Source organism: Stegostoma tigrinum, chromosome 17 (assembly GCF_030684315.1).
Source record: "Stegostoma tigrinum isolate sSteTig4 chromosome 17, sSteTig4.hap1, whole genome shotgun sequence".
Taxonomy (NCBI): Eukaryota; Metazoa; Chordata; class Chondrichthyes; order Orectolobiformes; family Stegostomatidae; genus Stegostoma; species Stegostoma tigrinum.
The window spans coordinates 22,936,129-22,951,463 of NC_081370.1; the positions used below are offsets into that span (position 1 = coordinate 22,936,129).

Consider the following 15,335-nt stretch of genomic DNA (forward strand, 5'->3'; position numbering starts at 1 on the left):
TTGTGAAAATAGCTGTTATTTGAAAATATATTCATGGCATATGCACATTTATAATCGTACAAATCACATTTTGATACAATTAATTTGTCAAAACCTTTGCCCTTCAATATATAAAATGAGGATTACAGTGCTTTGGATCATATGCTCACTGCAAATATTTCATGACTTCCTTCTGCAGAGAAACATTTCAAGCATCAGTTAAGTTCCAATATATTTATTTTAATATTTTTAATATATCGGAATGAAAATATTCTCAGATCAAACTGTACTGTACTGTTGCATATATTCAGTAATGGAAGCTCATGAACTTCAGCATGATGACTATTTGTTCCTTGGAAAGATTAAGCTGCAATTTTAAGTTATTAGAAACATGCAGCTAGTTATAATTTAGAAATCAACCTACCCTTCTCAACTGCCTGTCAATAATGACGTGGTTTGATCCATGAGTTATGTTAAGCTTTGTCAGACATAGAAAACTGGAGTTCACATGTGGCTGGATCATTGTTGTCTGATTAGGAGAGAAACATGTTGATTAAACACTCAGTCTTTACTTTGGAAATAAATCAGTAAAGTGCATGATGTAAAACAATTTTAATAAGCCTTTAATCATAAATCTCTTTACTTTTAGAGTAATTACTCTTATAAAGAGGTGAAGTCACCATAGTCCTACTTGATCCTAGGAGGGTTTAGTTAACTCAGGAATGCTGCTGAGCAAACAGTTCACCTGGGTTCCTTCTTTCTGCTGTGTGATCTAAACATTGTTTAGTGTTGAACTCAGTGCTGTTCCATTTAATGGCCTGCTAACATAATGCATGTTACAATCCTGTATCTGTAGACCATGAAATAAATAATCCAATGCATGATAACATTCAACAACTTGCACAGTTAGTCCCTCTGCATAGAATAAGTACTTATATTTAAGCTAATATTTTTAAATATGGGCTACTCTCTCATTAAAGGTGGTGGTTGAACCCAACAGTCACCATACCTCGGGTGAGGGGAGAGGTTGAGAAGGAGAGTCCTCCAAGGTAATCTTAGCCAGTGAGGCATCACGCTGCTTCACCAACCAGCTGTCCTGCCAACTGAGCTATCCAACCCTACTCCGACAAACATTTTCATTCTGTGAAGCAAGACCGTGTATAAAAATGAATTACAAACTACAAACCCCAGTTATTGATTTTTCACATTAACTTGGCCTGCTCCAGAGTGCCAAATTCATAACAAGTATTGGTCTGAGACAAGATGAGGAAGGTGTCATTAGCTCAAGCAATGAGCAAAAAATAAGGAAATTTACTGTCAAAAATATTCAAAGCTATGGAAAACATATTTAAAAATGCAAGCTTAAATATAAATATTTATTCTGCGCAGAGGGACTAACTGTGCAAGTTTTTGAGTGCTATCATGATGGCTTACAGATACAGGGTTGTAACATGCATTACGTTAGCGTGCCACTAAATGTTGCAGCACTGAGCACAACACTAAACAATATTTAGATCACACAGCAGAAAGAACGAACCCAGGTGAACTGTTTGCTCAGCTGCATTCCTGAGTTATTTAAAACCCTCAGATAGCAGAGATCATTGAACATACTTTAGAAACAGTATGAGATAGAGTGTGGTATGGAATGGGTTCATGTAGAATGATGCTGAAATAGGACATAAAGAAGTCTAATAAGGTACCACTAGTATTTTCAAACACACGGAAAATCTATAACAAGTGCTCTGTAGTAATCATTCTTTCCAACATTTTTGCTCATAGATAACACTATGCAGCAAGGGCTTATCCAATGCAATCCTGGCAGGATAGATAAGGCATAGTTTATGTTAGCAGGGTGACTGATCTATACAGAAACCAATAGTTATGTGGTAAATGAATGTGAACCAAGCGATAGGAAATTAAATAGAAGAACTGCAGCTAAATCCAATTAGAATTCATATCCTTTCGCAATAATGACGCTACAGTTATCAGCTGAGAAAGGTTGCATGCAGTTTGTTTAGATCCCAAGTTTGTACAATGGTTTGAATGAAATTTCACCAACTGAAACTAGTTTTAAGGCTTGAAATCTGTCCAACATGAATTGCACTGACCATTAGGGCACCAGGCACAGGGTTAACTGGAATTGAAAAGAAGAAAGCCCAGCTCCCAGTCACAATTATACTTAATAATATATCCAAACCATTTGATTTGTAAGCAGATGGAAGTTTGTCACAAACTAGAAACAACTCATGCCAGTCTGTAAGAAGCTGAACAGGTAGGCTAGCAGAGTTATTGTGACATCCTTTGAATGACTGATTGCAAACCTTCATGTTGGGGAGGACACAGCTCAGTCATGAAATTCTTGAGTCATTCTCCTCAGGCACAGCTCTTCCGTCTGCAGTAGCTTTTCTTGGAACGGTAAAGATATTGTATAATACTATTGGTGATAATGTTCAATTTCCATCATCTAATTTTTAATATTTAGTACCATTCATGGACTAAAATGGCTTTTAAAAAAGGAACAAAACTGACTTGAAATGATCACTGTGATCACTTCACCAAGTTGTGTCAGGCTTCAGGAAACCATCAAATAACAAGATCCAAACCGAACTGAAATTAAACTAACAAAACAATTAAAACCAGTCACTCAAATCTGTAAAACAAGGTGTACAGCTGGATGAACACAGCAGACCAAGTAGTATCAGAAATGAAGAAGGGTCTAGGCCCAAAACGTCAGCCTTCCTGCTCCTCTGATGCTGCTTGGCCTGCTTTGTTCATCCAGCTCTACACCTTGTTATCTCAGATTGTCCAGCATCTGCAGCTTCTACAATCTCACTCAAATCTGTATCGCTTCTTTGATTTACATATTTCTGATAGCTACTCATATTGAGATAAAAGACTTTGTGACAGGTTATCCACCTTGGGAAAGTAAATAAAGCCAGAAATGGGGATGCACAAATAAACTATATTCCAGGCAACAGGTTTAAGGTAAAGTTGTGAGAAGAATATACAAGATTTATAACAGTAGAACTGAAAGGCTTGTTCTCTTTCCCAATGTCTCTCAGTCCTTCTCAAAGGACAATACCCAGTGGTAAAGAAAATTTGCTGAAATACTCATTCACTGAGAACTCAAAGGTATCTACAAAAATTGTTATTTTTGAAAATACAAGTCATACCTCATTTTATTATTTTTCACTGGGTTAGTAAGGAATAAAATTCCTTTCTTTCAAATAAGTGAATGTTCTAATTGTGTTCCTATTTAGTTCTGGTCAAATGGCAAGCTCAGCTTTAACTGAAATGTCGAACAGGTTTATTTGAAACTACAAGCTTTCTCAGCTCTGTCCTTCGTCTGGTGAATAGATAGTGCTGATGAAGGCTTGTGATTTAAAATAAACCTTTTGGTCTATAACCTCGTGTTGTGTAATTTCTGATCTTGACCATCCCAATACAACACAGGGACCTCTACATCTTCACTGAAGTGTGATGTAACTGTATGCTAAAAATAATTTTTGAATATCTTTGTTGCGACTGACAACATGTGGGAGTTAAAATAAGGATAGCTCATTCATCCCTCTTTATCTGGTCATAACAGTTGCCTATTACGAATCTGTTACCAACCTAATGTGTTGTTAATGGAGCATATTGAACAAAAGCAAGGAGCTTGTCTTGAAACCAGTTCAACCTTACCTGGAGGCTGCATTTTAGGAAGGACATGACGGCATTATCAATCTTCTAGAACAGTTATGGGAATGGTTCCAAGGATGAGACACATTAATTATGAAGGTCTAATGAAGTTAGGATTGTCTGCTTGGAGAAGGTTGAAAGAGAGCAAATGCAGTTTTTGAAAATCATCAGGGGTCTGGCCAAACTACCTGAGGAAAAGATTGTTCCCATTCATGAAAGAATTGACAGCAAGAGAGTACACATTTAAAGTTACCTTCAATAAAAGCAAAAGTGATATAGTAAAAAACTTTTGTACATGCACTAAGCAGTTAATGTCTGGAGTATTCTGATTGGAAAGTTCAATCATGGCATTCAAAGAGAGTTCAACTGTTACTTGTAAAGGAATAATGTGCAGAGTTATGAGGCAATGGCATTAAGAGAAATAATCACTTCAGAAAGCATGGCAAATGCAACGGGGCAAATGGTCTTATTTTGCACTGAGATAATTATGATTGATAGCAAAGCTTGAATATGTTTTACAAATAAGTCACATTTCATGATTCGCATGTTTCAGAAGTGTAAGTTAGTATGTGAATTGAAATCTTCAAGGGTAAAACCCTGATGGGAGGCTGGTAAACAAATATAAGGTGATTAAAAATTAGTGGCCTATGTTCATTTAATACAGTCAGAGTCGGAAATGGGAAAGTACTGAAAGCAGAATCAGGAAAACATGCAGTTCCTGAAACCTGACTGAAGCAGAACTATCCCAAAAGGTATGATTTTCATTCAGGGTTCTAAATTAAGTCAGGCCTGTTGCCTGAAACAACAGCATTCCCTTTTAGCCATCTTGCCCCTGAGGTTTCATGCACACTGTTCTGCATGCCAACACACTGACTTCAGTTTTTAAAGTTGTGAAGTGCACAGACCTCTGAGGTCCATGCGCCAAAAGAAGAAATTAGAGGGACTATTGCTCCAGCCCCAATTAAAACATGTGTGCTGGGTTCAGGGCCAGAATTTCCTTAGGCAAAGGAGCTGACTCCTGCAATAGTGGACTTTTAGCCCCAGATACCTACAGTTGTGTTCAGAAAAAGCCTATTTCGCATGGGCTCCCAAAGCAATGTGAAAGTTTGAGAATGGGAGATATTAAGTTTTAATCTCCATCCAGAACATGCCATGTATATCGCATTGCTGAAGGAAAGTTGGGGTTTTATCAATGGCATTTCTCACAGAACAGGCAGTTGGAGCCTGGAATGGGTTTGAAAGCTGAGGAAGAGGGAGTGAAATCTGCTAGTTGCTGCAGGTGAAAAGAAAATGGCTGTTAGAAACATGGGTGTTCTTTGTTTCTGGAGTCAGTCAGCAAAAAGGCAGTGAGGGCTATGCTTCGGTTGGGGCGTCTGCACTGAAAGAGACTTGGAAACGAGCCTAGCCAGATACTAATGAAAGACCCCAAGGAATCTTACATTTGGAAAATAGCAAGAATACTGAGGAAAATTGCATGTATATGGAGTAGAATCAAAGTGAAGTCCTGAAAGCTGTGACATACCTGGATTTTGTCAGATTGGAAGTGAAGGAACATTCAAAGATCCTAATGACTGTTAGGTGAAAATAAAAGTAGAACTTCAGCTTTAAAATGAATATGAAGAAAGCTGAAGCAATGTACCAGTCTGGTCCAGGAAAGCCCTCTGTGAAGCAAAAGACTGCAGAATCTGTCAGCAGTTTTATTATTGACAATGAGACACATACAAGAACTGCCAGACTAAATGTAACCTTTTGCCATTCTGGGAATTAAGACGACTATTTCTGCTTCCCAACTTTTAACATTTGTACAGTGACAATCTGGCCCATTCTGCACTCTGCAGGCAAGACTTAAACTGTACATCAGATCATGCCAAGAAGCCCAACCACATTTATTGAAGACCAGGGATCAGGTAAAGATAATAGACACTGAACTAGCTGCCAAGCATGCACGCTGCACTGAAATGGCCAGAATGGATTTAGGATAGTCATGACATCAGAATGACAGACACTCAATTACCAAAATGAATCTTCAATGAAACACTCGAGTCTGGGATGCACTTCCACGATGGACAAAAAAAGCAATGCAAATAACACTCTGAAGGATTCACTCGGGATTTTCAATCTTGACACCAAGTCCAGAGAGAAGCTTGCACAGGATTGTTGGGCCTGGCTCAGTCAAATGAAAAAAACTGTGGCCTCCTGCAAAAGCAAATGCAAACCTGACATTTGGAAAATAGCTGTTCTTATGATAATTGTTGTAAAAACCCTTCTGGTTCTTCATTTAGGTGAGAAAATTTGCCACCCTTTACCTGGTCGGGTCTACATGCAACTCTAGACCCACAGAAACTGCTCAACTTCTCAACTGCTCTCTGTCATAGCCTGGAAAATCAATCTGCTCAAGGGAAATTAGGGATGGTCAATAAGTGTTAGCTTTACCAGTGTTACAGTGTGGAAGCTGACCATTCAGCTGAGTCCACATCATCCAGACCCAACCTCCCACCCTATCCCAATAACTCTGCTTTTCCCATGGCTAGTTTACCCAACCTGCACATTCCGGGACACAAAGAGCAATTTAGCATGACTAATCTATGGATTGTGGGAGGAAACCAGAGGAAACCCGTGCAGACACGGGGAGAATGTGCAGAAGAGGGTGGAACTGAACCCAAGTCCCGGGTGCTGTGAGGTACCAGTGCTAACCACTGAGCCACTGTGCCACTGAGCTGTGGTAAGAATACAGTAAAATTCAGAGGCAGAAGGAAAACAAAATGACTTTCTCTGCAATTAGGGCTGGAGGTGTAGCTTGAAAGTGGATACTAGATCGGGCAGCCTGTGGCTGCTCCTGCTCCTCAGCAGTCAGCAGAGAAACAGGTCCCCACCAAAGGAAAACCCCCAGTCGGGCTGCTTTATTAGGCCTCAGCAGAGTTTTTAATGAACTGTGCGGGCAGATAGCTCTGCTGCTACTAGCCAACTCTCTCCCTAATCCTGCTTGTGCAGTAATTAGTTTGGAGGTGGGACTATGCTGGGGATTGGCATGCCATCTGGCAACGCTATTTGTAGCTCCTGTCCCAGTTCAGTACAGGCTCAAAATTCAGCCCTCAGTTTACCAACAGGAATAACTTTTATAGAATATAATGGTGGGTCAGCTGAGTGTCAAAGGCTTAGGATCTTATATTGCATGCCATTTGACTTCTCCTTTCAAGCTGAAACGAAAGTTGATACTGGAAGTGAAACTGTAGCAAATCACTGTTTATAAAATCATCCTATTTAACTTGAATTATAAAATGTATCAAATTCCCAGCCAAATTCGAAGAGGAAGGATGTAGTAGAAAAAAAGATTAGACAAAACCTGAACCATGTTCAATAAAGTAGGAAATGTGTGAATGGATATGACTTAATTTAAAAACTCCACATATCTTTCTCATGACAAAGTATCAAACATCCTGGAGTTTTCCAAAAATATTGTTAATAGATGCACTATAATAACCTGGACCCCCTTCTAACTGCTGTTGTATTATAGCTATGTAGCAAAGACATTCAATAACATGCAATTAAGGCTTAATTTGTGCAATGGACCAGGTGTTCCCGATAAGTAAACACATAATTAATGAGACGATGAGTGGATTGGTTTGGTTGGATCTATTAAATAGATGACGTGAGGACACGACTAAACTTGACCCTCATTTTAAAAGAATCACTGCTTAAATCTAGTTAACAAAAGTTTTTAAGCCACTGTATTTTGAAGTTGTGACTGTAACATTACCCTTCATTTCAGGTGTTCCGTCTTCCGGAACTGTAGAAACTTTTAAGTTATTATACTGAATTCATGCTGAATACCACGTAGTTTTGACTGCACCAAGGTAAACTGAATAGTGTAGTTGCAAATTCACCACGAGTTTGTTTATGCTTGTCTCATTTACTTAACTCCTAAAGGTTTGCTCAAATGATGTGAAACTGCAAGCAAGTGAAGTGAATCTCTTCAATGCAGGAGACCAATAGCCCAGGATGATAAAATGTGAGGCTGGATGAACACAGCAGGCCAAGCAGCATCTCAGGAGCACAAAAGCTGACGTTTCGGGCCTAGACCCTTCATCAGAGAGCATCCTCTCTGATGAAGGGTCTAGGCCCGAAACGTCAGCTTTTGTGCTCCTGAGATGCTGCTTGGCCTGCTGTGTTCATCCAGCCTCACATTTTATCATCTTGGAATCTCCAGCATCTGCAGTTCCCATTATCTCTGAGACCAATAGCCCAGTCAGGTCTCCAGAGATGGTTTCTTTCATAAAACGTGCCTTTAAGCCTCTCCCTCTAACAGTTTTTTTAAAAAAACAACCAAATGTCCAAACGCTTCCTTTGGCTTGTAGTCAGTTCCAGGAGGTTATTTAGAGGAGCAAGCACACAGATTATAGATATCTTCTGCCAATGCATCCTTTGGGATTCTATAAGAGTTATCTTGGAAAGTTATATTTATTTTTTCCTACATGTACTCTGTTCACACCAGTTTGCATTTATGGTAGGCTGATTTTTCTGTAACTTGTTGGCCAGCGGTCAGATATTAATCTGGAAGTGCATGGATTGCCATCTCCTGTCCATTTTTGAGGAAGAAATGAAACTGAAATGCAGGTGACCCATTCCTCTAATGCATCATAAATGTTTAGAGACATATTGAAAATCAAGCCTTTGTCTGTGCAGAGAAGGTTGATAGAATGTAGGCAGGTGCTAGGGATAGCAAGAAACCAAGTATGGGCCTAGGATGTAATAATCATGCCCTCCATGTCCTCCTCCAGGCTTTAAATGATCAAAAAAAAGGTTTTCATGCCAACTGACAGGAGTTGAACCCAATGAAAGTACCTCTCAGACTAGTTCTAATGGGTACAGCTTCTCCTCAGTCCCATTGCCATAGGCTCCGATTTCTTCGCACAGTGTGGCAACAGATGAACCTCCTGTCATTGTGCAGGAGACTCCCACTAGTCTATAGTCTTCCTAGATCAGAGGATAGTGGCTATGGTCATTCCTGAAGGATGTATATGGGTGATCGGTCTGTCCCTAGCACCGCACCTATGAAAAATATCAAGTTATCTCCATGTTAGTCACTTATGGGTGCTTTTATTGTAGAAATTTGACCAATGTTTTAAGCTTTTGTTTGCATAATTCATTCTTCTTTTCAAATGATTAGCCAGTTGCATTTATGTATTGCATTTTTTTATTTGGGTACGAATTCCTTTAATTCATTTATGGAAGTTTGCTATTATGTGGGCCCCTCTGCTTGACTCATTTGGCTGATTCAAATTGACCTTACAATAGCCTGGTGTTCATGATGGACAGCTACAATGTCAAGGCACTAAGGACCAGAGGTGTTTCTGAGCTGGATTCATTCAGCCACTGAAAACTTTCCAAGTATCAAAGGTTCCCTTGATGTGCAGACATCCAGACCTTCCCACAGACTGGGCTGGACAGCTATCAGCTACAGCTCAATCTCCTCTTCACAAGATCACTCACTCATCGGAAGACAGGGCAGTCTCCGTCTGTACCTCCTCTGACTGGATTTTCCCTCTCTGGAGGGCCAGGATGTGTACAACAGAGCAAACAAGAGTTTAAAAAAAAGGGAAACTATGGCTGGTCTGTATTGAAGAGTCCAGCCTGATCAATCACCGTTGTACCTGCTGACAACCAGCTTTGGCTTCTCGCCCTGTCCCCTTGACTTGTGCTGTCAGATGTAAAACTCACACACTGATGTGCACACCCAAACCTGGCATCTTTGAATTTCTTAATGTAGTGATGTGCAGCAAGTCTCACTGATATCTCCAAATTGTCTGGAATGTTTCAAAGGCGAGACATTCAATGTCATTGTTACCTTTAAGGCCAGAAGCATTGGATGACCATCCATACAATTCAAGTCTCTCTCAATCAAAAGCACATCACATTGGGATGCAACTGTCTCTCTCAATAGGCAGAGCCTTCAGATGCATCATCACCTACAGGTCACATATTCTGATCCTGTCGACTTATTTGAGGCTTTTGCCTCCCCACTGCTGCCACTTCACAGCCCCTTCTTTTTTCAGCAGGTTTCCAATCTTCCTGTAGCTCTGGCCAGCTGGTCTGGTCCTTCTCCTCCTCGTTGGAGATGGCACCTTTGATCAAATATACAAATCCAATGGGAGAAGTGTGGTGCTGCAATCATGATGAGCGCCCATCATTTCAGCTCCTTCCCAAAGGAACTGATGTAGATAAAAATGGTATGAAAAGTAAAATATCAAACACTTCCTAAGTCTCAGTAGACTTTTCTGCCAAAGTCAGACATAATTACATTTTCAGCTTTTTTAACAGTTGCTGTTGATGGAAGTGCAACTTCCATTAGCCATGTTTCTTCTGTACCCACTGCACTATGGCAAGGACAATGTTTTATCCCAATTCTTCTGGATTTGAGAACCCCTTAATCACACGTTAAACAGATCTTTTACAGTCTTTTATTGGAAAGGTGGCCTGCTGATCTTGGTGTTTATGGCAGACCAGCATGATGATGTTGGGTACATGACATCAGTTAATGCATTGTTCCAATGTAAAATTCAGCCCAGAAATGGCTTTAATGTGTTTCACAGAGGCACTATTGAAAAAGAAAGCATTTTAAAGAGATCTTCGACATTGCAACATGCAGACAAAACTGTGATCTCAAGAAATATTTTAAAGGACAGTCCAGAAGGAATGAAATTCCAGATATTAGATTATCAGTAGTCGAAAGTATGGCCATCTGTGAAAGAACAATTAAAATTGAACATAAACAACAGGTTTCTGCCATTGGAAGTTGAAAACCAGTGCTTGCATTTAGACCGAAGAAGTTTCATTTCTGATTTGATTTCAGTGTACATATCTTTGTTTATATATGCTGTACACATGCATCACATTCTAGCAGTCCAGTAGGTGAAATTATACAAAACTTGAAATGCAACTTACACTCATCCAAACTGAATGGTGGCAGGAAACATCAAAACTAAACTATGGGTTGATTTCTTTCCTAAAGATCTGAGAAGCAAATGCTTATGCCAGGAGACATCACCATCAATTGCAATGTACCATCTTTTCCTTCAATGATTAAACTATAGATAGAGAGGTACTAAAGTAGTTTGATGTCTCTACATTATCCCATTCCCTTAATCACTTTTGCTCATCCAACGTACATTACTAATAGTGCATTATGTACTTCAAAACAGGAAACTGATTTATCTTCTGGAAAAAAATATGATAAGTACATGCAATGAGAACAATATGAATAAGCTTTTAGTTAACAGCAAAGCTAACTGTGTACAAGCTAATAGGTTTGATCTTTCATGTGTTCTGACTTTCCATTGAAACTGGTGGAAGAATAGGGGTGTTACAATTGATCTCAGGGCAGAGGAGGGACTTGACCAGGGTTCCGCCTCATGAGTATCATCTGACAATTTCTTTGTTAGAACATGTGTGCAAAGAGGATCAGGCTTGGTTCCAATGCCCACCATAATGAAATGGGCTGTCAACCTGCTCACTGTCTCTGTTGACTGATACAGAATAGTCACCTGAGCTACTGATTGCAGGTTTCCCTCTGCTTCCGATCCAAACAGCAAGAGGCAGCACCAGTAGAATGGGGAAACCTGCCAAAAAAGATCTGATCTGCAATAGTTAATTCCCAATAGTTATGCAGATCATATACAACCTATAAACACTTGCTTCAGAGCTCAAGTGAACCAGCTGTGAACTTCTTCATACCAAGGCAAATGGATTACGTTCATGTCAATGTTATTTTTCTTATAACAAATACCAGTGTAGTAACACTGCACTGAATTATTTAAATAGACGCCAAGGAATTCCTTTAATTGAAGTTGGCTTCCAAAGCACATTTGATTAAAAGTAAGGTAATAGTGTTGAAAGATGAGGGATATTTAAGAATTAGAAAGCTGGAGAAATTCAGCCAACCTTGTATTTTATGCTGTGAGGCAACATGGATTCTCAGGGGTTTACATTATCTTGAACACTTACCATCTGGTAGCTGAGACATTTGCTGATCCCGATAATAATGGTTTCATTTGCCAGTGAAGCAATAATGTACGAAGCAGCTCCAGAAATGCCAAAGCCACTTCCGTCGAAAGTAATTATGTGTAGATTAGTGAGAATGGAACACCGACCTACAAAAATTAAAAAAGCTTATGCTGTTATTAAAGCCTAGTTCCCAGTAAATTGAGCTTCAAAGGAGGATGATTGCTATTTAGGGAGCGAGCAAGTCTGTGAGAGTACTTTCACATCACAGTCAAATCATATAATGATGTTTTTACAATGACATTAATCAGTACAAGTATAATTACAAAATGTTAGCAAAACCTTTTTAAACTTCTACTTAATATCAGTGAAACACATTTTAAATAGCATATGTAGGTCTGGAAAGACGGAAAATATTTTAAAAATGTAAAAACACATAACATACGCACAAATCTTCAAATCTCAACCTCTGCAGCATCCAATAACACAAGCACCTCCTTCATTATAGAATAACAGTTTAACTGCTCTCTAGCGTGGTATTTTTTAAAAAAGTTATTGTCATAAAGGAGCATCACTGCCACTTTTTATTTGTGGGCCAGGTTTTTACTCTGTTTTCAGGTGGCAATGAGGTGGCAGTGCAACAAAAATATTGTTGCAGGACTTGCTATCCCTGTCTGCTGTTGATCTGATTAGAGCCAAGACATTGATGCTTTATTTGAGGATGTGTACAGAGTCTCAAACTCGCTGCTTTGGTTCCTCTGTGAGCCAGTGTTTTGTGCAAGCATGGAAATGAACTGGGAGATGATTTTTGAAAAGGCTTGTGGATTTTGAGAGTCAACTTCATAAAATGAGCATGCAGACAACTAGAAGCAGCAGTTTGTGACAAGATGGGAAGACAGTGATATGCAAAAAAATGGGTCTGCTATAAAAGCAGTTAGCAGAAAACAACGCTTCACTTGTTGCCAGTATAAAATAAGAATACAGTTTGCGGCTGTTCAGAAATAGAGTTGACGTGCTGTTCTATTGTGATTGAAGCCGTAGCACGTGGAGTGGAGGAGGGGAACATTTGCAATGAGCTGTGGCAGTGTAGCACCTTAAGATGAAGAGAAAGCAATACATTATTCTCACCTTCACGATTGTGGAATTTTGTTGCAGTGCAACTAAATTTTAGTGGCATGGCAAGAGATAACACAATTCAAAAACGGGTTATAATAATTGATAAGTTAAAAGAAGTTCTGAGTTAAGAAGGTGGAAGCTCACTTTAAATGGACATCAGGCCAACTCCACACTCTATCCTTTGAAACAGTCAGTGGTGTAAAATTGTGTCTAGCCTTCCTAGGATAAAATTAGCTCCAACCATCAAAATGGTGTGGAAGCCAAGGATCATCTGGTGGTTGTACTTTGAATTAGAATCCCTACAGTGTGGAAACAGACCCTTTGGCCCAACAAGTGTACGCTGAGCCTTGGAGAATCCCACCCAGACCATCCCCCTACAACCCACACCTCCCTGAGCACTGCGGGCAATTTAGCATGGCCAATCCACCTAACCTGTACATCTTTAGACTGTGGGAGGAAACTGGAACACACCTACCCAAGACATGGGGAGAATGTGCAAACTTCACACATACAGTCACCCCAGGCTGGAATTGAACCTGGGTCCCTGGCACTGTGAGGCAGCAGAGCTAGCCACTGTGCCACCCCCTTTGCAAGTCTGTTGTCCTGATGAGCACCCCACAGGGTGATATGCCTTCTGTGCAGGAGTAAACATTCTGAATCATTGCCAATAACCAGATATGATGAAACACCCTGACAGGAAATTGGGAAGTTTAAGCTCGAGTATCAGCTTGGAATTTTGGAGCTATGCTTCTTTTCTTCACTGAGTTGTGGGAAAACCACCTCCATTTCAAATTTTATTTCATTATCTGTTATGAAATGACATGGGGATATTTCTGTTCATTGAGCAATGTTTAACACAAGTTTAAATGTCAATCGTCAATTTAATGTTGAGTGGGAGGTCTGTTATAGACAGGTGTTCTTTACAAGACAATTATGACAGCCTCTGCATAGTTTCTGTTTATTTTACATCTTGCCAAGTAATTTGGTGGGTTTCCAAATAGACTTTCTATTTCAAAAGACATCAAACAATTTAGAATTCAGGCTTTCCTTACAATTCTGGATTTTAGTTGAGGGTATGATATAGAAAATTAGCAGGAAAACATGGCTGATCTTGTTATTTAATTGCCTTCTCCTTACAGTTCATAACACAAAAGGTACAAAAGGCAAATGGATTTTTCCAAATTTAAGCCTAAGTGAATGCATTTTTATGCACGTTTCAATGATTGCTTCATGAATATTTGTCAACGTGCTACAGCTGTAATTAAGAAAGCTGCATAAAAGTTATTCTTTAATCTATACTGCCGTAATATTATAAATATTTCATGTTCAGTGACCGATTGTGGAAACCTGTTCACTGCGATCTCCACTGACTAAACAACTTAAATGTAGATTACATCTGCCCTCTTAATAAGCAAGCCAATTAACTTAAATAGTGCATAAAATAACTATATTATTTCTTTCATGTGATGAATTTGATCTAACATATATTAAGTACATTGCCTCTATTTTCCATTTTCCTTCATTATTTACAATTCATGACATAACACATTTTGCGGTTAAAGAAATAATAATGGCAAATGTGTCAAGACTCATTTACTCTTTAGGTACATTTAAGTCGTCATTGGATAAGCATATGGACGTACATGGAATAGTGTAGGTTAGATGGGCTTGAGATCGGTGTGACAGTTCGGCACAACATCGAGGGCCAAAGGGCCTGTACTGTGCTGTAATGTTCTATGTTCTATGTTCTGTTTTCTATTTATCAAGCTATTTGAGCCACTTGAATTATTATTCCCTTTCATTTACCATTCAGATATATTAGCATATATGTTATCTTATCTATTTTACTTAATTTATTATTCTTAAATATACTTCAATAATAATTCAATTTTCTATATTTTATTTACATATTAAAGCTTTTTCGCTCTGGCTAAAGTGCTGAACTCAGCTCAGGTCTGTATAATGCATAAAAATCTGCATTAACAACATCTCAAATTTTGGGAGTACATTCACATTGAAATAATAACTATATTGAAATGGACGTATTTTAGTCATATTTAAACAGTCTGCTTGTACTGCTGTCTTTTTTCATTCTCTTTCACACATTATTATTATATGTCTAATTTGACATCACTTGTGAATTTTAACCATTTGTAAATGTAACCTTGATGTCCTCAAAGTTATATGTTTTCTAGAGCTTTATGGAATTTTCCATTCTGTAACTGGGGACAGCATTCAAATAATTAACAAGTTCGCATCAAAGAACCTTTATTAAGGCAATGAAGGGTTTCATTGTGGCTGAAGGAGTCATTCATGTCTGGGCAACATAAAATTGTGGCAACATGAAAGCTAATATCGGAAAACTATTTAACATGCAGTTGGGGCAATAATTGTCGAAAATGTTTGTTGCAATTTTCTTACAGAATTGTTGCAGGAGGGGAATATTATCCGAACAAAGTTATTTACAACAATGAGATCAGCCACAATAAAGCTTAATTGAAGGCAGATTATTTACAAATACACAAACGCCTCTATTACTTTTTATTAATAGCTTCCAATAA

At 38.9% G+C, this 15,335-nt stretch overlaps 1 protein-coding gene across 1 annotated transcript in view; it reads right to left on the reverse strand.

Annotated features, from left to right (window-relative positions):
- otog (otogelin) overlaps positions 1-15,335 on the reverse strand; it is a 249,461-nt gene that overhangs the window by 34,792 nt on the left and 199,334 nt on the right. Inside the window, exons 39-40 of the mRNA XM_048545992.2 lie at positions 11,662-11,807; positions 404-508 (exon numbers count right to left, since the gene is read on the reverse strand). Of these exons, the coding sequence (XP_048401949.2) occupies positions 404-508; positions 11,662-11,807 (251 nt within the window). The remainder of the gene's footprint in view (positions 1-403; positions 509-11,661; positions 11,808-15,335) is intronic.